The sequence below is a fragment of the Neoarius graeffei genome, chromosome 20 (assembly GCF_027579695.1).
Source record: "Neoarius graeffei isolate fNeoGra1 chromosome 20, fNeoGra1.pri, whole genome shotgun sequence".
Lineage (NCBI taxonomy): Eukaryota > Metazoa > Chordata > Actinopteri > Siluriformes > Ariidae > Neoarius > Neoarius graeffei.
In genome coordinates, this window is record NC_083588.1 from 4,982,112 (window position 1) to 5,004,657 (window position 22,546).

General features: G+C 38.5%; 1 protein-coding gene across 5 annotated transcripts in view; it reads right to left on the reverse strand.

Annotated features, from left to right (window-relative positions):
- Positions 1 to 7,902, reverse strand: part of LOC132868290 (transcription factor COE3) — a 122,912-nt gene extending 115,010 nt beyond the window's left edge. For all 5 annotated transcript variants that reach the window (XM_060901152.1, XM_060901153.1, XM_060901151.1 and 2 more), the window contains exon 1: positions 7,108 to 7,902. In XM_060901152.1, the coding sequence (XP_060757135.1) occupies positions 7,108 to 7,241 (134 nt within the window). In that variant the 5' untranslated portion in view covers positions 7,242 to 7,902. The remainder of the gene's footprint in view (positions 1 to 7,107) is intronic.
- Positions 7,903 to 22,546: the final 14,644 nt, after the last annotated feature.

Consider the following 22,546-nt stretch of genomic DNA (forward strand, 5'->3'; position numbering starts at 1 on the left):
TTCAGAAAGTGGACATTTTTACACATAAAGAGACCAAAGTGTTGTGATGATGATGATGATGATGATGATGATGATTATTATTATTATTATTATTATTATTATTATTATTAAACTTTGTCATATTTATTGTTATGTCAGTGATTTCTGTCAAAGACATGACGATGAAAATCAGTCCAGTCCTGATTTCTGATGTCCCAGTTTCAGAAGCACTGATAAAACCGCCTCATTTTATTGTTCATAAATTATAATATGCAATACAATTTATTTTTAAATTTTTAAAAACAAAAGTTCTAAATGGAGACACAACCTGGTACTGCTCAGATTTTGGTGAGAGATCCAAGCTTGGTTGTAAAAGTGTAATTATAAATTGTAATAAATGGGGCAATAAAGTGTAATAAAAATTATAATAAATACGAACAATAAAATGTCAACAATACATCAGTAAAAAATTAAATGTAAAAAAATCTTCTTTTTAACAAATAGCAAATAAATTTGTTTTATTTTATGAACAGATAAATTAAATTGATAAATAAATCTGTTCATTTAAATTTACAGTTGACAATTCAGTTCACACAATAAAATATAATTTGGAAAAAAATATCAATAAATATTTTTTATTTATTAAATTATAATTATTAATAAATAATTTCACTATAATTTTAAAATATAAAAATAATAACTATTACATTGAAAAATGTATTTTTTCTTCAATGCGTTTACACATTATTTTGGAAATACAACACTTCCATTCACACACACACACACACACACACACAAGATGCTGCATGCCGAGAACAAAACATATCAGATAAAAAGTCACATAAAATATAACATGTACGCTCTCTTGCTCTCTCTCTCTCTCTTTTAACCAGCTGACGGCATCATCAGACATGTCGGAAACATAATACGACAGTTCCATATCCTCAGCAGTGTGTTAGCGGTGTGAGCGCTCCTGGCTAACGGCTAATTTGGTGGTAATTGCGGCGAGACGAGCGTGAGCTCAGTTCCGGCCCCGGAGCTGCTCTGCTAAATTACACAAAAGTGTTTCACACACTAAATACACGCTAATTGAAAACGTGACGGCGTGAGGACTCTCCTTTTTTAACCCGTGAGGGTTTAACAATATCACGATCATGTGCGACAAGTTTTCACGCTGTGTGTGCCATGTTAATTCCTCCACACACTCGCTGTCAGAGCCAAACCTCTTACTGAGAGCTCAATAAAATCCAAATGAAGGTGAAGCACACACATATATATGTGTGTGTGTGTGTGTGTGTGTGTGTGTGTGTGTGTGTGTGTGTGTGTGTGTGTGTGTGTGTGTGTGTGTGAGAGAGAGAGAGAGATGTCGTAGAGTGTGTGTATATGCATGATTGTTCCTTGTGGAATTAAAACTGGAAGCTCGGACACGAAACAACAGGCTAGTTATTGCCCTGTGTTATTGAAATCCGAAGCCAGTTCGCTAGCAAACATTACGCTAATTATTATATTACGCCATTAAAATCATAAACATTAACTCAGATTATTCACTAGCTTTTGTATTTAAAGCAAGGTTACTAAGAAAACTAACACTGAGGCGAATTATTATGTTGTGGAGCTCCTTCACTCGTAAGCTAGCAAGAATTAAGCTAATTGTGAGCTGACGTTGTGGAGTTAAAGTGACTAGCCGAGTGACAAAACAATATGCTCGCAATTATTTTCAGGAACTGAAACCAGTCAGCTGAAGTCTTTGTTAGTTAACGCGCAAACATGAGGCTGATTCTGATATTATTGTGTTGAGCTACATTGCTAGCAGGCAAACATTAACATTAGCATTAATATTAACATTATGCTAGCTAGCATATTAAATCACTCAAACTGTTAGCAAGCCAGTTCATATTAGCGAAACTTCTGTGGTAATGTGTGTGTATTATTGTTGTTGCTGGGGTTTTTTTTGGTTTGGTGTAGCTGCACCTGCCCCCCCCCCCCCCCCACACACACACACACACACACACACTTCCAAAAATCATTAGCAGGCTACAGCTGAAGCCATTAGTCGGTCACCTGTATGTTTCTAATGGAGTCATTATGGAGGCAGCTGGAGGGAAACACTTGTTCCTTTGCGTTGCGTGCCTGCACTCGCCTTCGTTTCATCGGTGCCGGGGAAAAAAAGGCGACAGTGTGTGTGTTTTAACATTCCCTCATCATTTGTGCTGCGAATGTTTCACATTAAGTAAAAGACGGATTCATGAAGCGTGTCAAAATCAGACGTGGTTTTCTGACTGAGCCACTTCAACACGTCCTGATTTTTATTTCAAGCTAAAAATACAATCATGGCAATCATATCACAGCGCGACAGATAGCAAGCTTTCCAAGCTATTTAATATCAGCTAGGCGTACCGACACATTAGCATGATGTTGTGATACGATCAGACAGATGCTAACTTGTCACATTGCTCGACGACTCGCGAGTAAAACTAGTATTTTCAAATAGTGTTGTGGAAGTAAAAAGAAGGTCATGAGGTCAAACATTTGTTCCTGGTCATACCATCTTGTCAGAATTTTGTGACAAAAATAAATCAGGTAGCCTCCAGTCACTGTCAAACTGTATTAGCATGAAAAAGACAGTTCAGGAAATGAGAAATATACCACAGATTTTTGTTATCATGATGCTTTTTGCTTTGTCTCAAGTCCTCTCTCAAGGACTTATCAAAATGTCCGTCATTTCACTTCACGAATCAGACGAGCTAAACGTCATGAGGTGATGTTTAGAACAAAAATCAGCATGCTAATTTTCCTCATGCTAGACACCTGAATACACACGAGTTATCTTGTCACTTTACGAGATACAACTTTGACAAAGATCCTGCCACTATCCTTGAAAAGGCTTGCTAGGAAACGTGTTCTCGAAAAATACTTCAGAAAAGTTGTTTTTTGGGGTTTTTTTTAATTAGTCCTATATCTATCAACAACTGTTCGGCTTACAGAGTGGAAACAAACCGCTAAAACCAAGTGGCTTCTCACTGGTGTGTTGAGCGAGCATGGTCTTGAGTCATCGCGGCTAATAAGCACCGTTAAACACTTCCCTTTGGAGAAATAGTGCCCAACCCAACACCTCGACCCAAGTTCCACGTGTCTGGTGGTACCCTTTGAAAATGATCTGGTATCCATAGAAACCAATCAGAATATGAATACGAAGTGCGTTTTAGGTCTTAAAAGGTGCCAAATGTTTCTCGAATCCACTCGACTCCACCAGTCGTTCTCAAAGTAGGGTTTGGGGAACCCTACGGATCCGTGACGCATCGACAAAGGTATCGGATCTTTTCTTTTATTTATTTATCTTTTAATTATTGTTTTGTTTCCGTGGAAATCACATCCTACATTTTCAAAGTCATGATATTGAGTTGTCCAAGTATTAAACTCTGACCGAATGTGTGTTTTCAGTGAAAAGCTCAGAAACTTCATCAGGTATGAATTGATAAATATGTATAATGAATCATGTTCATGAAACAAATTCATACTTGGGTGGTGGAGAGGGTTATTGATATTGCAAATGATTTTACACTTTAAAAGGTCTCTGGCTGCAGACGGTTTAAGAAACCCTGGACTAAACCACTGACTTTCACAGACATCAAGGGTTGGGTTTTGGGTTTTTTTTTTTTTTTTTGCTTGTTTTGGATTTTTTTCATCGAGCTGCATGAGTAGGCAAAAGATCATCACTTGCTTCAGTTCAAAGAAAACAACGAAGTCATATACTATGTGTGGGGTTTTGTTGCTGTTGTTGTTGTTGTTGTTGTGATGATTGTTCTACAAATGGTTTTCATTTATGCAGACTAATGAAGCATGTAATCAGCAGACGGCTGCTCTCTTAACATGCTATTTGATCCTAATGGACATACTGCTCACTGTATTCTGTATGTGCAGCTGCACAAGTGATAACAAAGGCAGCGGTAAGACAACATTTTGCATGTCCTTCTGATATTGTGAGCTTTGTCCAAAACTGTCACTTGTTGTGGTGTGAGACAAAATGTCAAATTTAACACGGTCTGAAAAACGAGATGAAAATGGATCAGTAGTGACGTCTTTTCCTGGGTGACTTTAAGTCTGATTGAATAACAAGTGACTGTTCCAGTTATTCACGCTCTCACAGCGTGTCTGTTCACAAGTCCGAGCTCCTCGTGTATAGAGTGCACACGGGGGTCAAGAGAGGGTGCTCAGTCTGATAACGGATGCTCGCTCGCTCGGATTTGTCTTGAATCACGCTTTCTCGTTCTTTCTGTCTCGCTGTCTCGTTCATGCTCTAAACCCCAGGGTCTGGACTTCATTAGGTCCAAACCCTGTCTCCCCTCCCCACCCCTCACCTCACCGCCCCTCCCCTCCACCACCACCACCTCCTTCCTCATGTAGACAGAACAGAGGCGACATAATTCACTTTGCCAGGTTTTACAGTGTGCGGTAGGGGACCAGAGAAGGGTCAAGTGAAAGAGTGAAATCTGTTCCCCAGCTGTGTGCTCACCCCGCAGCCTAAAAAACAGAGAGAGAGAGAGAGAGAGAGAGAGAGAGAGAGAGAGAGATACTTGGGGTAAAATAACCCCCTACCGAGACAGTCTATCGAAATTGCTCTGTCTGTCTCCACCTTTCCTTCCATCAAGATTAATCCAGTTTGCATCAGATTCCTGAGAAAATCGCCCTCACACATTGAACACAGTATGTCAGCACACACACACACAGACCATATATATAGTCACTCCACAATCCCACATCGAACCCAAAGCACCATAAATAAATATTTTCTTTCTTTCAGCGTGTCACTTCTTTCCCGTAAACGAGGACTCGCTCACTAATCTGCACTTTCTCGACAGGCACTTCATCAGCACCTTGGAGTGTAAAACCACACCTGTACCTCACACACGTCAGTCTTGACAGCACCGAGCACAAAGTGTCACTCAGTCACTGATTCATACGTTCATTCATTAGTTTCAAATTTTTAAATCAATCGATCAATAAATAAGCAAATTAGAAAATAAATAAATAAATAAATAAATAAATGCTATCAGATCTCGTCATCGTCTAGTAATTAACTAATCATGGTCTCATAATGTAGTGTCTATAATAATTCATTATTATTGTTGTTGTTGTTGCTGTTGTTGTCTAATTATGAGCTAATAAATGGTATGATTCTCAAACTTCCACCTAGCACTAAAACATGTTGTTGTTGTTGTTGTCATTGTTGTTGTTTTCTCCTCAACTCTACATCACTCATAAATCTCCTGCCTGCATGTCAGTAATTATTATGATTCATAGAACATTATTTTTCAGCTCATTTTGGATGAATCTATCACTACTGCACATGTGCAAGAAATCAAAGGACAGTAAATCATTCAGCTGACTCAGGAGGTGTGTTTTTCTTGAGTGTAAATATAAATGCTCCTCTGGAATAGTTCATTTGTTGAGTTTTGGGTGCAGCTTTGTTGTTGTTGTTGTTGTTGTTGTTGTTGTTGTTGTTGTTTTTCCCCGTAGATGATTTTACCCTTGACATTATCCGACAAATGATATCAGTGAAATCATTCGAATATTTTAACACTATTTTAAAAACTAAATATCCAGTATAAGAGAACATCTCTAAATCTAAAACTTGTGCTTTTTTTTTTTTTTTTAGATTTTTTCCTGTTTGCAAGATGACGCATGCATGAACCGTCCAAAAAAGCGCACGTGCTCGCTCATCATGCCGTGGAAAACCGGAAAATCTGATTTTTCGTTCCCTTCTTTGCAAAAAAAAAAAATAATGTACTTTTTGTGTGTTTTCCTGTCTTTTAATCAGCATTTCAGCAACGACTTTTCACACGAATTTCATCAAACGTGCCGAGTTGTAAAAGTTCCACCTGATGCGCTCAGAGTCCCTGTGCAATTTCATTCACCAAGTCATCACACGATTGCACACAACGCGCAGTGTCTTTCAGCTTGAGGACGTTTCTCTGCAGAAGTCCAGCTCCAATTTGCAAGAAAACCCGGGAAAAAAAAATAAATGAACCTGGCGCGCGCGCGGTGCAATTAATCCGGAACGCCGCTGTCGGATTGAACGCAGTGATCGGGGTTCAGGTCTGACGCTGCGCTTTTGTTCCATTTGGAAGAATTTCATGACATTGTGGTGAAGTTGGGTGGATATTTCCAGGCCAACCTGCATGCACGAGAATGCATGCACAAGGCTGTAAATTAAAATAAAGAAAGAAATCAATAAACGTACTAACTTTTCGGTTTGTTTGTTTTTGTGGGTTTTTTTTTTTTTTGCACACATGCATGAAGAATATATTTTTTTTAAAAAACATCTCATGCAAGCTGCATTTAAAAAAATTTAAAAAGTTATCCTGTAATTCCAAACTGAGATCCATTTCTTCTGTTTTGTCTCCTGTTTTATTTTTTTTCTCTGCTTGACTTCCACAAGTACTTGAGTTCCAACTCATGGTTTTTATCAGGTGCTGTGAGTTTTAAACGCATTATTATTATTATTATTATTATTATTATTATTATTATTATTATTATTATTATTTCTACACGTGCAAGACAAGCTGAACTCTCTCGGGCGCAGGCGCGCGTTTTTTTCTTTTTTCCACAACTCCAGCCGTGTTTCCTCCTAATCCTGCTCGTGCACGAAATATTTTAGTGCTCTGATATCTGAAAAGATGCTTTAATGTGTGTGTGTGTTTTTTTTAAACGTGCTAAAATGAGAAAATCGTGTTAGTGCATGCAGTGCTGTTGTGAGAAGTGAAATCAGCGTTTTGAGAACATTTGCAACAAGAAATAAAATCATTTCTTATTTATTTATTTATTTATTTATTTATTTGCAATGCAACAATTTTATGCCTCTGGAAGCTTTTGCATGCCTGCACTGACTCTCTTGTATCACCCTCGAGAAAGTTTTGGATGTTCAGCTTCATTTTTACGCACTATCCAGAGACACGCTCCTGCACTAAACAAGCCCAGCATGCTTTGTGCGCGTGCATTGTGCATGATGCATGATGCACGATGCATGTTCACCCAAAAGCATGGTGCATCTTGTCTCTCTCTCTCTCTCTCACACACACACACACACACACACACACCACACACACACACACACAGATGATGTCTCACCTTTGCGCGGCCGTGTTGGCGTCCAGTATCCCGGCGCTCTGCATCCAAGAGCGCACCGGAGTCATGCCGCTGGCGAGCGGTTCCTCCTTCATGGTGAGCGCTCCCCGAGGGAGACCGTCCTGGATGGAAAACATGAACACGGCCCTCGAAAGCGGCTATTGGAGCAGAATTATTAAAAAAGAAGAAGAAGAAGCAGAAATCCTCCAGATTAGCTCTAAAAACCAACTGAAAGGGAAAGGGAGGGGGCAAAAAGAAATAAGCGACCAAAAAGAAAGTGTCAATAGGGTCCTTATCCTCTCCAAAGGGGTCCTTGATGAAGGCGCGCGAGCGCTCCGTATCCCACCGGGTTGCTCCTCTGTTATTTTAGATTCCCAATCATCAACCTCGCAAGTTCAAGATGAAACCGGTGTGTGTGTGTGTGTGTGTGTGCGTGCGTGTGTGTGCGTGTGTGTGTGCGTGCATGCGTGTGTATGTGTGTGTCTAGTTAAAAGAGGGAGGAGAGAACTCGCCAAGCATCTCAAAGGAGAAAAGCACCGGATCAAGGCGCGCGCGCGGTCGAGAAGTTGCTCAGAAGAAGGAGGAAAAAGACGCGAACAAAACGCGCGCGCGGATGAAAAAGCGGCGATGAAAACGGACGCGCGTGCTTCAAAAAGAAGGAGGACGAGTAGAAATGCAATGATTAGCGAGCGAACAAGAAGAGGGAGGGATGGAGCAAGGGAAGGCTTCGCGCGCTCCTCGGGGAAAAGGCGGATTGGGTAAGAAATCGCACTCCCTCTCCTCCCTCTTCTTCCTCTCCTCCCCTCCATCCGTCTCTTCACGGCTCGTGCGTCCCCGCGGACGCGAGCGCACCTTCTCACCGGAGCTGGGCGGGACCCGAAGCAGGAGGAGGGCGTGGATTTTGGCCTTACAAGGCGAGCTCATTTGCATGTTCGAGGCGTGGGAATCATCTGATTGGCGTCGCGAGTGAAACTTGTGCAGCCTGGTTCCGTCCCAAACCTGAAGTGGCCTGCGTGGTTCGACACCGGAACACTTCAGCACGAGCTGAATGAATTTAATTCTGAAAGATCAGGATGAGTCAGTGAGAGTAGAAACACATCACAGAGGGACAGAATCAGGATCAGTCCAGAACTGAGATCAGGAGATCTTCTCGCCTCTGTGTGTGTGTGTGTGTGTGTGTGTGTGTGTGTGTGTGTGTGTGTGTGTGTGTGTGTGTGTGTGTGAATTATGATCTATTACAGCACACCAAGAGGTGAAGGTTACAGTTACTGATGTCTAATCAGTCCGATTAGTCCAAGTGCACTGATTGTGAAACACACTGCAGCTGTCACTGTTGCTTGAGCAAAAAGAGAACTGATTCAATCACTCAGGGCAAATATCAGGCAGGGAATTGATTTTATTTTTCATTTTAATTCAATAATAATAATAATAATAAGAAGAAGAAGAAGAAGAAGAAGAAGAAGAAGGAAATAGTAGTATGAAAGTTATTTTATACTTTTTTTGCACATCATGTTCATAATCATTATTTGGATCCGACTTGTAATTTATTTACAATTTATCTACAGATTCTGTTCGTTTTGTTGTTTGGTTTGGTTTGTTTTGTTTTGCTTGGTTATTTTCTTTTTCTTTTATTTTTTGTTGGCCATAATGGACCTCGACATTTGCAAAACAAATTAATACTACTTCTACTAATAATAATAATAATTATTATTATTATTTTTATTATTATTATTATTATTATTATTATTATTATAAGAAGAATGTGGACAATAAATTAAAATGAATCATTTTGAAAACGTGTGTGTGTGTGTGTGTGTGTGTGTGTGTGAAGGAGCTGATGATCAGAAAGCAACGCGGATTAGACATGAAATATTTATCAATCAGACTGAAAACGATCCCGAGGGCTTTCAGAAGAGCCATTTCACCTCGATTAGATCCGAAACGATACGAGACTTCATAGATATGGAAAAAGAAGAAGCTTGCAGTTATCGCTCTGAGTGAAAAGAGTCGCTATTTCTGAATGAACCCGACATTATTATTATTATTATTATTATTATTATTATTATTATTATTATTATTATTATTATTATTATTATTATTGTTGTTGTTGTTGTTGTTGTTGCTGCTGCTGTTGTTGTGCTGTCTAGAATAAATTAAATGTTTAAATATTGACAACACATCATCATTATCTCATTATCTCTCTAGCCGCTTTATTATTATTATTATTATTATTATTATTATTATTATTATTATTATTATTTCATAATCAAGCTTCTAACGCGACATTATTTCAAGTGATCTTTTTACACACACACACACACACACACACACACACACACACACACACACACACACACACACACACACGTTACTCTGTAAAGAAGCGACTATCACATTGATTGTATTTTCTATCTTTTGTCAATTTATCTGTCGGATTCAAAGATTGAAATCCAGATCGTAATCACAGCTGGTTTGGTTTCATCCTGTGCAAATTTATTTATTAAAAAAAAAAAGGCCCTCGATAGGAACATTACTGATGCAACATACTAGTTATGACGGGGGTAAAAAAAAAAAAACATTTCTCCATCATTCTTTCATTCTTTATCGCATGACACCACCTTTTGCTTCTGTGATGGATGATTCTGTCCATGAAACAGCTCGTGTTCTAAAAATCAAACTCTTTTAACATGGCTTATGATTATTATTATTGCCTAAAGCGTGATCATATTTTGGGCACCAAATGTGGGTCTGAAGTGGCTGCGGTCTAAATTGTCGGCTGTGGATGAACGAAATGGGCTCGAAGGCAGTTACACCTTCAAGAGCCATGTGCTGTAATATCAGTGTGAAATATCACATGCAGCACTTGGGAAAGTTGTTCAGTTTGGGTGACAGTCCAAACCGCATGGCCCTAAATAGCCTAAATAGCTCACTCACCTAACCTCCAACCCCATAACCCCTGAAATAAAGCATGTGTCAAATTATTACAACACTGTTTCTGACATTCTGCAATATTTAAAAACATAGGCTTGGTGCTGGTGTGAGAATAGCGCGCATGCGCAATGGACATTCTCCACCTTTCTACCTTCATGAACAGCCTGTCAACTGGAACGAGACTTTTCTAAAAAACCTGCTCCAGGAATGTAAAGGTTTTAAAGGTGTTCACATTTGCAGGTGAAAGACTGAAGAGAAAAGGAAAGGTACAGTTTAGGAGTACAGTACATTCTTTTCTGAGAGAAAAATTATTGATTGGCCTAATCTTTATCAATCTTACAAATCACATACAAACACATTTTAAAAAAAAAAGAAAAACTAAACTAAACTCAATCAAACACCCTAAAACGGATAATAATGCAACAAGGCCTTTTTTGTGGCCTCTCCAAAGACAATTAGTCTTTCCTTGGCACAATTATAAGGGTGAAACTTTCTTTCACCCAGCCTAATTTTGGACACACACGAACATGAAAATCATTTTTAAGCTTCTATCCTGGTCACATTTAAGGAATAAAATTATGTTAGATACTTAAATTGGATAAAATTAATCAGTTCAAACAACAAAAAACAAGAAATTAAATCATGAAATCAGACATTTCTTTCAAACATGGAGCTGAGTGAGAGCGCTTTGCTGCCCCCTAGTGGACAACGAATGTAACACTTCACAGAACAGAGTTGGTCTTTTCACAACCGGTTCTCAGTTCTGGTTCTGCCTGGAGAACCCTGTCCTGAACATTTTTATTATTTTCCATGTGTTAGAGCAGGAAAGCACGAATACGTGCAGCACAGGACACGGGGTTCTTCAGGATCAGGGACAGGAACCTATTATTGTAAATCATGGCAGCTCCAAGATTTTCCTTGCTTTGATTTCAGATGTGTTATCAATGTGTTGTTGTTTTTTGTTTTGTTTTGTTTTGTTTTTTCTCAATTGCTTTGGCCAAATTCTCAAATGATAAATAATATTTTCGAAATGTATAAACCTCTGCACCATTGATCACTTGTTCACAACAGATTTCAATTTCTCATACTTCTGAGCAAATTTGGCAACTTGGCACAGCTGTGCAAATGGATAAGTGCAACTGATAAGTACAATTTGCACAGTTACCAAATGCATGACTTGTTGATCAAAACTGATGTGAAATGGTCATACTCTCGAAAACATGTCTGAATTCTTTCATTTTCGAAGTCGCCACATGCATAATTGTCCAGATCATATCATAACATGATACAAATGTAAATATCAAAGAATGGCATGAATACACAGATATCCAATATTGGCCGAGACAACACCCAGAATCTCCTGTTTTCGTGGATACCCTCGACAAAGATCTTGGTCCCTGAGAATGAGAGCATTTCACTCAGACATCATGACTTGCTAAATTTTGTAATTCTGTCAGAAAACATAAACTTTCAGCCCACAGATGTCATGGGGTGCTGTCCACCAAAGGGTGCTGATGGAGTTCATTCCACCAGATTCTCCATTCCTGAACTCAACTGAAGAATTCCTTTTTTGCATCGAGGTGGAATGTATATGATTATCAACCTCAAGACCAAATGTCTCTGCTTGCTGCAGTGGATGCGATGACACCAGAGCAGAACACATCGTTGTAGTGCAAAGGGAAAATATCAGGTGTGATGTCGATGAAAATCCGTGGCCAGACAGACAGGAGTGATCAGACAGATCATCCAGGAAGGTGGATGGAGTCTTTAGTGTTGCACTTTAGCATTACTGTGCTCCAGTACAATGTTTTATTTTTGATTCTGGCCTTGTGTGCCATGTAATTTTTTCTGTTTAACATATTGGACTCAAAGAAATCTGCATTTGAATAGCATTTAATTTGACACATAATAGCATTCAGTTAGCAAGAGAAAAATGGCATTCTGGTCCAGGAAGCATTCAATGTCAGTGAAAAAGTAGAATGAGACTGAAATCCGGAACTACATCACTGCTGACACGACGTCGCTGTCACTACATCACTGCTTCCACAAGGAGAAAAGAAATTTTCGATTCGAGAGGTTTGGTTAATTTATTGATGCAATGACTACAGTTTAAAGCATGTTGATTTTTTTTCGGTGAGTTATAACATTTTGCAGGTGAATTATGGTGTTGCACTTTGAGGTTTGAGATTGTTCAAAATGTTTCAAGAAATGAGCCAAAAGCAACTGAAAAAAAAAACTGGAATTATGCTGTGCTGCAGTTCAAAATCATAAAGTGCTGGAAGGATAAACACAGAGCAAACCTCGAGCAAGAGTCTCAAGCAAATCATGTACAGTAATGCAGTGCACCAGATAGATAGATAGATAGATAGATAGATAGATAGATAGATAGATAGATAGATAGATAGATAGATAGATAGATAGATAGATAGATAGATAGATAGATAAAAAATATCAGATAGATAGATAGATAGATAGATAGATAGATAGATAGATAGATAGATAGATAGATAGATAGATAGATAGATAGATAGATAGATAGATAGATAAAAAATATCAGATAGATAGATAGATAGATAGATAGATAGATAGATAGATAGATAGATAGATAGATAGAGAAAAAAATCACTAGATAGATAGATAGATAGATAGATAGATAGATAGATAGATAGATAGATAGATAGATAGATAGATAGATAGATAGATAGATAGATAGATAGATAGATAAAAAATATCAAATAGATAGAGAAAAAAATCACCAGATAGATAGATAGATAGATAGATAGATAGATAGATAGATAGATAGATAGATAGATAGATAGATAGAAAATCATCAGATAGATAGATAGATAGATAGATAGATAGATAGATAGATAGATAGATAGATAGATAGATAGATAAAAAATCATCAGATAGATAGATAGATAGATAGATAGATAGATAGATAGATAGATAGATAGATAGATAGATAGATAGATAGATAGAGAAAGAATAAAGAGAAAGATAAAAAAGAAAAAGATAAATAGAAAAAAGCAACAGACAGATTTTTCCTCCACTTGTGTAACTGTGTATTCTTCATCAAATAAACTGCTCACAAGCTCCAGATAAAAGTCATTTTTATTATGATTATTTTTTGAGGTGTTGATATTTCTGACACTTCAAGATCTCAGAATGTTTCAAATCTGTCGATCCTCAACACTGCTGTCTGATTTTATGAAGAAAAAGAGCCATGTTTTTATGAAGGGAAACAGATTTTAGTGCAAGAAATAAAATACAAAGATACAAACAATTTGCTTCTCATGAGTGCTTTGGAAATAAATACAAATTCTCCTGCAGAAGAAATGGCTTTGATTATAAAGTATAAAGCGCCACTTGGTGTTGATTTGGAGAACAACAAGATCTGGAGAAATCTGTTCTGCTTTCCAATCGCATTTTCAAACGTGTTCTTGTCTCCTTCCTGAAAATACTTTCTTCTCTGGAAACTGTGCCAAAATGGGAAACACTGCTCTGACAGTCAGAAGTTAGCAATCTGTCACAGTTTATCTCAATTAAAAATACTGTAGTGAAGCATATTTACTGAACTAAATCAAGTTAACTCAAGACATGATGTATGAACTCGAGGTAGAAAGTGCTCAGGAAAACCTTGTCATGGCACTGAAAGAAAAACTCCACCCTGAAACACATTTAGTCTGTTTAATTTTTTGTGTTTTGTGATTCTGGTGCTAATTTGTCGGTTGATGCTAATTTCCGTGAGGACTTAGCAGTTAGCTCATGCATTGATGTCACAGTGGGACGTTGTTATTGCGAGTGCAGTCATAGAAATAAATCTAAAATATTGAATATGCAGGTTATTCAGGATTGATTTTCCTTTCAGTATCATTTCAAGTGGTTTACACTTTGACTTGAGTTCATATTTAAGCGATTACAAAAACCTTCAACCACAAGAACCAGACATTTTCATGCTGACCTCACTCACAAAGACAACGTGTATTACTTGGTTTTTTCTGCATCAAAGTCCTTCAAGTTCATGGGAAAAAAGCACAAATTCAAACAGAAAAGTGGTGAACTGAGTCAGACTCTGAGGTAATATCCAGGTTTCAGAAAACACAATCACATTACGGTTGTGTTGTTTGCACGAACAGCCCACTCTGGTCATATTTATCACTTCATAACAAGCAAGACATTTTCTGAGAGTTCTTCAGGCCAGAAACTGTGATGTTTCTGAATTGTACCAGAACCCACAGAATGTACAGTAGGTTAGCGCTCAATGCTAAGAGTGTCAGTTTAGCCATTTGGAGACTTGGATTCATTTTTTTACCAAGATACCTGAGGGAAATGTTGATGTTTCTGATACGTTTGTTTGGTTTTTATTGTCACTATGGTTTTACTTTGTCTGGACAAAGGGTTTGATGGCTATGTGTTGGCGAAACTGTTGGTCAGCAGCCATATCTGAGGGGAAAACCAGAAGCTGTGTTCAAAACAGCACTGGAATGCAGAACAGGAGAAATGTATAAATCATATTGATGGAAAAAAAATTGAAAGGATACACAAAGTAAACCCATCACCACCACCATCATCATTCATCACAATCTTCCATGTTACAGTTCATCTCTGGGGTTATTTTTTACACAACTGCTTACTGAATGAAGGCAAGCCAGAATGGGCTCGGTCCAATCTACAGAACAAATACAACACACACATATACACACACACACATTACTAAAATTGGAAAATTGTTGAAAACCGACTTTGTAAAACATAGAAATATAGAGATAAATATCTAACTCTGTCCTTTGCCTATACATAGTTTGCACATGACGTCACAGAGTCGGGGATTCCCTAGTGGCGGCCATCTTGTGGGTCAAGCTTACCGTACGGGTCACTGAGCACACATTGTAACGCGCGAGTACAAAGTCTTCAAAAGAACCCAAGCAGGCTTTTTAAAGCTAGCAATGGTGCACACCTGTTGTATTCACGGCTGTCGTAATAGGTCAGATAATGACGTCAAGCGGAGCTTTTATGGAATTCCCACTGTACGGAAGCACGAAGGCGAGCAAACAAAGAAACTCAGCATACAAAGGAGAAATCTATGGCTTGCGAGAATCAACCGCAAGGATTATCAGCCTTCCAAACACAGCAAAGTCTGCTCCGATCATTTTATAAGTGGTAAGTTGTTTAAATAAACAATCAGTTGTGTTTAAGTTTGTTTTTGGAAACCAAAACATCATGTAAACAATCTCTGGAGAATGCCTAACTGGAACCGCTGAGTGTACGTTTACATTGTAATGTACACTTAATATCGCTCGTTTGTCACGTTTCTATTTGAAACTTGTCACTTCACTCACGCAAGGGTCATTTGTGAAAAACATTTTAGGTCTATTCTGTATGATTTGATTTGTGTTTAATCAACCAGGGATGCAAACAGCGTGCTTTTTGGCGGATGCCGCCTTTTTCACGGCTGAATCGCGCAGATCCGATTTTTTTTAGGGGGGGCATTGGAGTGTCTGATTATAATTTCAAAGTAAATTCTGTATTAAAATTACTAAATAAGCAAATGCCGTTACAGTCCATGAAACAGGAAGTATAAGGATGAGAAAAAAACAGTTTAAATCGGAAAGCTGCGCACATAAAGTTGTACAGTATATATAAGACAGCCTTTAAAGTTTGATGAAGTCAGTTTCAGGCTTTGGAGCAGGCTTTGGCAGTTTCAGGCTTTGGCAGCCCTGCATAGTCACTTGAAAATGCATCTTTGTCCACTTCGTAGGGGTCAATTCCCCCAATCAAGGCCAGTTTGGCTGCATACCGTTGTCGTGAGATGTCGTCTAATGTATCTATATACTTCTGTTTGCTTGATTTTGCCGACATTGATCTTTATTTTAGAAAACTGACTATATAACTTCATAAATTTGTCCGAGATAACATAGCCAGTAATGGCGATGGTCCGTTTTGTTTGACCCACAAGATGGCAGCTGGAGGGCTTTCCCCGGAATGCCATGACATCAGTGAAAACTATGTATAACAGTACAGCATTCAAACCACTTAAAGGCATAACTTAAAAACGTCATTGGACTCTCTGATATTTATTTATTTATTTATTTATTTATTTTTTACCAGAAAACAACCCTTCAGTGTCGTCATCTCTTTCGATGACACCTTGAACACAGTTGTCAATTGCACAGTGGGCAGCACCTGGCAGCGAGAACAGACAGACAGAGAGATTATTCCGACTCTATACATGATTGTATCATAAAATATACACTCACCGGCCACTTTATTAGGAACACCCACCCATCCACCTGCTGTTTCATGCAGTTCTCAAATCAGCCAATCCCTTGACAGGAGCACGATCCATAAAATCACGCAGATACAAATCAAGAGCTTCAGCTAATTAATGTTCACAACGTTCAAACATCAGAATGGGAAAAATTGTGATCACAAAGTGTGACTTTCACTGTGGCCTGATGGACTTGTTTGAGCCAGATGGACTGGTTTGAATATTTCAGAAACTGCTGATCTCCTGGGGTTTTCACACACAAAAGTCTCTCGAGTTTACACAGAATGGTGCAAAAAAACAAAAAACAAACATCGAGTGAGCGAGCGACAGTTCTATGGGTGGAAACAAACGCCTTGAGATCAAAGAGAGATCAGAGGAAAATGGACAGATTGGTTCGAGCTGCCAGGAAGGATATAGTAACTCATATAATCACTCTTTACAACCGTGGTGAGCAGAAAAGCATCTGCAACAGCAGAAGACCCCACTGGGTTCCACTCCTGCAGCCAAGAACAGGAATCTTAGACTCAAGAACAAATTCCTACGAAAGTGGACAGTGAGTGGATATATTTATATATTTAAACATGGTCCTTAAACTTACGTGAAACAGCATGATTCTTGTTTCGACTGTAACCTGAAATGGAAAACAGAGGCACAATAATAATCATGAATACGGTCTGTATCTGCAGACTGTATCATGTCCATTTTGAGCTCATTTGGGTGTTTAAAAATGAATCTGGACCGAAAAATTCATTTGTATCATAATTCAGCTGCATGACATTCCAGATAAGTAGCTTCTTTTCTCTGAAAGCAGGATTTAAGAAAGAGTGATGTGAGATTAAGCAGGTTAAACCTGAATCTATCTCAGAAGTAAACAGGCTAACACACAAGCTAGCATTGGAGAAAACAGAATAATTAGGCCATTAACTTGCAATGATGTGAACACATTAATTCATCATTATATCAAGAAAGAGGATCACACAGGAATTATCATGAACAGAAACACAATCACTTACAAATTAGTTCCACAGTACACAAGCTAGTCCATGAACTAGCACAAACACACAAACTAGTCCAGAAACAGCCTAGCGCAGGAATTATCAGCTGTCTGTGGAACTGACACTGGAGTAAACAGACTAATTCACAAATCAGCATTGTAATCTTTCATTCATTCATTCATTCATCTCCCGTCACCATTTTATCCTGGTCAGGGAATGCACAAAGCTAGCATTGTAGTTAACATGCTAATCCAGTACCACTTTCATGTCAGTTGGGATTAATTCTCGGAGTAACTGAAAATATTATATTGCAAGTTAAAAAAGGTTCCATTGTTGTTTAATTCTTATTTTATTTTACATTTAGTTTACTCTGCACTCCCCACTTCTGTTCTAGAAAGGGTTTCCAGTTTGAAGTTAAAAGAGATACGCAGAACCTCACTTTTTGTTTATAAATGCCTTGAGACCTCAAGAATGGCATAGGAATAGTTTTAAGCATTAACAATAAATCTAATGTCGTAATTTTTACGATTAAAATAATTCATATAGGTAGCGGCCTGAGTGAATGACCTTGACATCTGTGATGTTACCACAGGAAGGCTATCGGTCTCATCGCCATTTTCGCTAGACTAAAACACAGAGCTGACTGCAACTTCGATCTTCCATTTTGAGCTCTTTTATCGCCATGCCACGTAGATGTGTTGCTGGTGGGTGCAGCAACACGACAGAAGGTGGATTTATGTTGCATTCATGGCCCAAGAATGTTCAAACTGCAAAGATTTGGACACGTTTTGCGAGAAGTTCACGGGCACATTGGGCACCTATGAAGTGGTCTCTCCTCTGCGCTGCACATTTTACTGAAGACTCGTACGAAACGTCTGATCTGTTGAGGAGCGTTGGCTATAAGCCCGCATTGAAAGAGGGTGCAGTACCAACAATTAAAGGAAAAGAAAACTACAAGAAAAGGAAAGTAAGTTCAGTTGCACCAGTTCTCCCACAGTGTGAGCTGAGGGTTGTTGCTAAAACCCGGGATGGGACGTGACATATTATCGCTCGGGCAGTGACCTCCCCACGATTGTTGTTATAACCGGTGACATCCCGTCCCGGGTTTTAGTAATTGCCTGAGCCAAGCAGTAATGGCGGAGTACTCAGTATGGAGAAAATGGAGAATGAGTGGACCAGCCATCTCATTTATCCGCTGGATATGCTCGCCTCAGCAGCAATATCTCGCCTTTACGTGGAAGAAGCAAATGAATGGAGAACTGAACGAACATCTGAAAGTCAGATTGTTTCAAAACGATCGGCCACAAGGTCGGCCTTCAAGAAGCGAGAACACAGACGGGTAAGATGCGACTCTCATTTGGATACAAAACAACAAAAACAACAACACTCGCTGTTTACCTGTATTTAGATAAATATATGTAACTTGTATTGTGCGTTTAAGTTAAGATTATTTAATTTGCTTCAGAATGTGATTGTCTCAGTTCATCTGATTTATTTAATTAACCTTTTACGTTTTATCAGTGAAAATGCATTCATGGACATGAATGTTGCAAAAGTTATAACACCTATCCTGTTTTAATGAGAGTCAACCCACAATCAATGAAGTCAAATCAGTCTTAGTTAAGCAAGTCGGTAACAGTATTTCTAAGTTTCACCATAAATTTTTATTTATATGACTTTGGTCTATAGCTGTCAAAGGCCTTAAAACCGGTTCCAGCTGTGACGTCACGCACTCAGGGCTGGCTGGCTCAGTGGGGCAGCTCGAATGCTAACTTTGCAGTCGATTTTAACTCTCAGAAATATCTATATTTTTCCCCATTTATGCAGCATACAAGAGTCAAGGATGGAGATACTATCCACTCAGAAATGTATTTAAAAATAAAGGTTCTGCGTATCTCCTTTAATGCTAGCTAATGCTAGATAACCATGATAGACTTTTATTTATTTATTTATTTTTAACTTTACAAACAGGAAATGTGTGAATACTGTTGTGTGAAATTTTAATGATGGGAAATTCCTACATGGCATTAAACAGGAAGTCATATTTTCGCAAACAGGCTTAAAAACAAGAACATAAACTCAGCCTTGGAATTTTCCCCTTACAACATATGGTACTTACAGCAGTTCCCAGAATACATGAAAGTCATACACACATGTTTACTGCAATCCTAGCGCATGGATTTGCCTGTTTACTCCAGTACTAGTTCCAAAGTTAGCCTGTTCATGACATTACATCCATTGTTTTTGAGTTTATCTGCAAAGCTATTTTTCTGCAGTTTGTATGTTTACATCAACACTGGACTCGCTAGTTGGATGTTAATGCTAGCCAATGCTACCTAACAACAACGGCTGCTGTTGTTTACCTGACAAACAAATGGCCAAACATCCTAAAATATTAACACTCATTAACAGCAACCTACTATTCTAATTCACACCCGAAAACATCAAAAAAATATTGTGTAAAAAAATAGAAAGACACATCGAGCATTTCAGTTCATTTTTAACTCTTATGCCGCTTTTCCACTACAAACGCGGCTGAGCCGTGCCGTGCTGAGTTGGGCTGAGTCGAGCTGAGCGGGGCTGTTGGAGTTGCATTTCGACTACAACCGCGCTGAACCGTGCTGGCTGGAAGTGGGTGGACACATTGGGTGGAGTTAGCGAAAGTGGGTGGACGTCAGGTGATGTCGTTAAGCAGCGCAAACAGTGACATCAGTGAGCTTTTAAGCGGTAGTTTCACGACCCGAATAGTAAACAATAAACATGGAGGACATGGAGTCGTTAGTGTTGCTGGTCTTGGTGCTGTGGCTTGTTGTCACCGACAACGCCAACAGATACTGGCAAGAGCGTATAGATGAGGCGAGGCGCATAAGGCTTCAGAAATTCTCGTAATTCTTCTTCTTCTTCCGGGTTTACGGTGTTTACAGATCCCAGCGTGCTCGCGGGGCGTGTGTGGGCATGTGAGGACACTCCTCCTCACCAATCAGTGCACAGGGGAGTGTCTGCTCACGCCCCTAGCCTCACTCGGCTCGCTTTGGCTCGCTTCAGCCCCACTCCAAAACCGTGCGAGTTTTAGGGGCTAAGCAGGGCTGAAGCGAGCCGAGTCGTGCTGTTTTTTGGTAGTCGAAACGCGAGCCGTGTCGGGCTGAAGTGAGCTGAAAAAGGGTAGTGGAAAAGGGCCATTAGCTCCAAGGCTAATGTGGAGAATGTGGCTCATTGTAGCAAGACGTGAAATTAGCAAATGAATCTTGTGTTGAAAGTGTTTGCTTTTTTTTCAAAAAAAAAATCCCTGAAAGATGCTAAAAGCGAACAACTTACTGCTGTTTTCAAAAAGGAGATCGTATCCCAGTTTGAGGCACTTCTGTACAAGACAGACTAAAACAGACAGAAGACAAAAATGGTTTTAGTCACTTTTATGCAAATCGTATCATTTCCATATCTGAGGTTTTTTTTTTGTCATGCTGAAACATTTGTAGCATGTATAATCTTTAAAATCTGACGTCAAAATGTTTTAAACTCCTTGTCTATTGAACTTAATGTTGTGTTTGTCACGTCTACATGAAAAGTGAATTACGTTGAACTGAATTTAATGGTGTTTTGATATAATACCTTTGTCTAAGCAGTTCATGGTCAACGGTTGTTTCTGGAGACATGCTGAAAATAATTAGCTTGAGATTAGATCCACTGAAAATGCTGTCCTTCTGCTTTGCAATGGTTTAAATCGACTGTAACACTCGGTTACTCAACAACAAAAAACATGATTAAAAATGCCTTTTTTAAAGCTTTCATGGACAAAAAAATCCATCAAACTTATTGCTGAAGTATGAAGAACAGCTTCAAAAACAGAAAACCTTTCTTGAAAACAATTGCAAGAATTTTAGTTATAAATGCTTTATTCAGGGAATTTTGCAACTGAACTGAGATTTTTATCACACGTGAATTGTATCAGACATAGACAGGTTTTCTGTTAATTTCCAAGTCCAGAACTGAAAAATAAGTGTTTGACTTTTTGTTGATTGTAAACACACATCAACATGTGATCAAAAAAATTTGACGGAAAAACACTGGTGCCAATTTTTAATGTTGATTCATGAATTAACTTGCATTTTATTTGATTTTGACGTTGCTGAACACAGTTTGGTTTTGACACCAAATGAAACTTATTTTTCAGATCCCTTCCCTTTGTTAATGGAAACATTTCTCTGAAAGCTCCACCCCAAAGTCAACCGACTCAGAAAGTTCAACTCCTGCCAGTCTTGCTGGTGATCTGTTACCTTCAATTTCGTTTAAGCCAAAGAAGAGACTTTCACTTTTGGTTCCTCCAAACAGACCTGTTGGAAACGTAAACAATGTCATCAAAGTTTTTCTCAGATTTCACATGAAACATGAACTCTGTTCATCTGGATTCTTGAGAAAAATACATTTGACAAGATTATTCTTGAAGATTTACATTGAAAAATCATTATATCAACTCTTTATCTTGAAAAGCTCTCGATCGAAAAGCTCCAAAGGCAGTAAAGTTCTCCACCAAAACAACTCACATTATGACTTACCAGCAATAATGGCAGCAGCGAGGAGATAACAATGCAGGGACATATCTGCAGTTTGTTTCTTTTATCCTCTGATAACAAGGTCCGTTGTGGCAGGTGAAGTACAGTAAATGTAAATTGACTGATCTGGAGTTACACTCTTAAATATCAGTCATGTCCAACCCAAACTACCTGATTGGGTAGTGAAGAAGGAAACTGAAACCTGAGCCGTCATGGCTCTGTTTCAAACATGTAAAACAAAATTCAAACATTTTATTTATTTCTAGTTAACTTCAATTTGTTGTCCCAAACACTGATGCTGAACAATGAAAATTTGGTCGAAAGTTACTTTATGACGATGTAATCAAAGCAATTTTAAAGAAATAAATATCGAGATGAAATAAATTGAGGATATTACACAGTGGCACGAAGATATGAAATTTATCTTTGAGTGGAGAATGTACATATCATGAGTGAACAAATCAAACGAATTATAGATTTCTCGACACTAGAAGATAAACTTCATATCTTCGTGCCACCGTGTAATATTCTTCATATTATCTGGACACATCCACACACAAAAAAATAAATAAATAAAATGCAAGTTCATCAAATGAATTTTAATTTTGAACCGGTTCGCCATTTTTACAACGCACTTCTAGTCAGTAGGAAAACACTGGGAGTGACATCATTGGAGTGAAATATCGGGAATTTATATT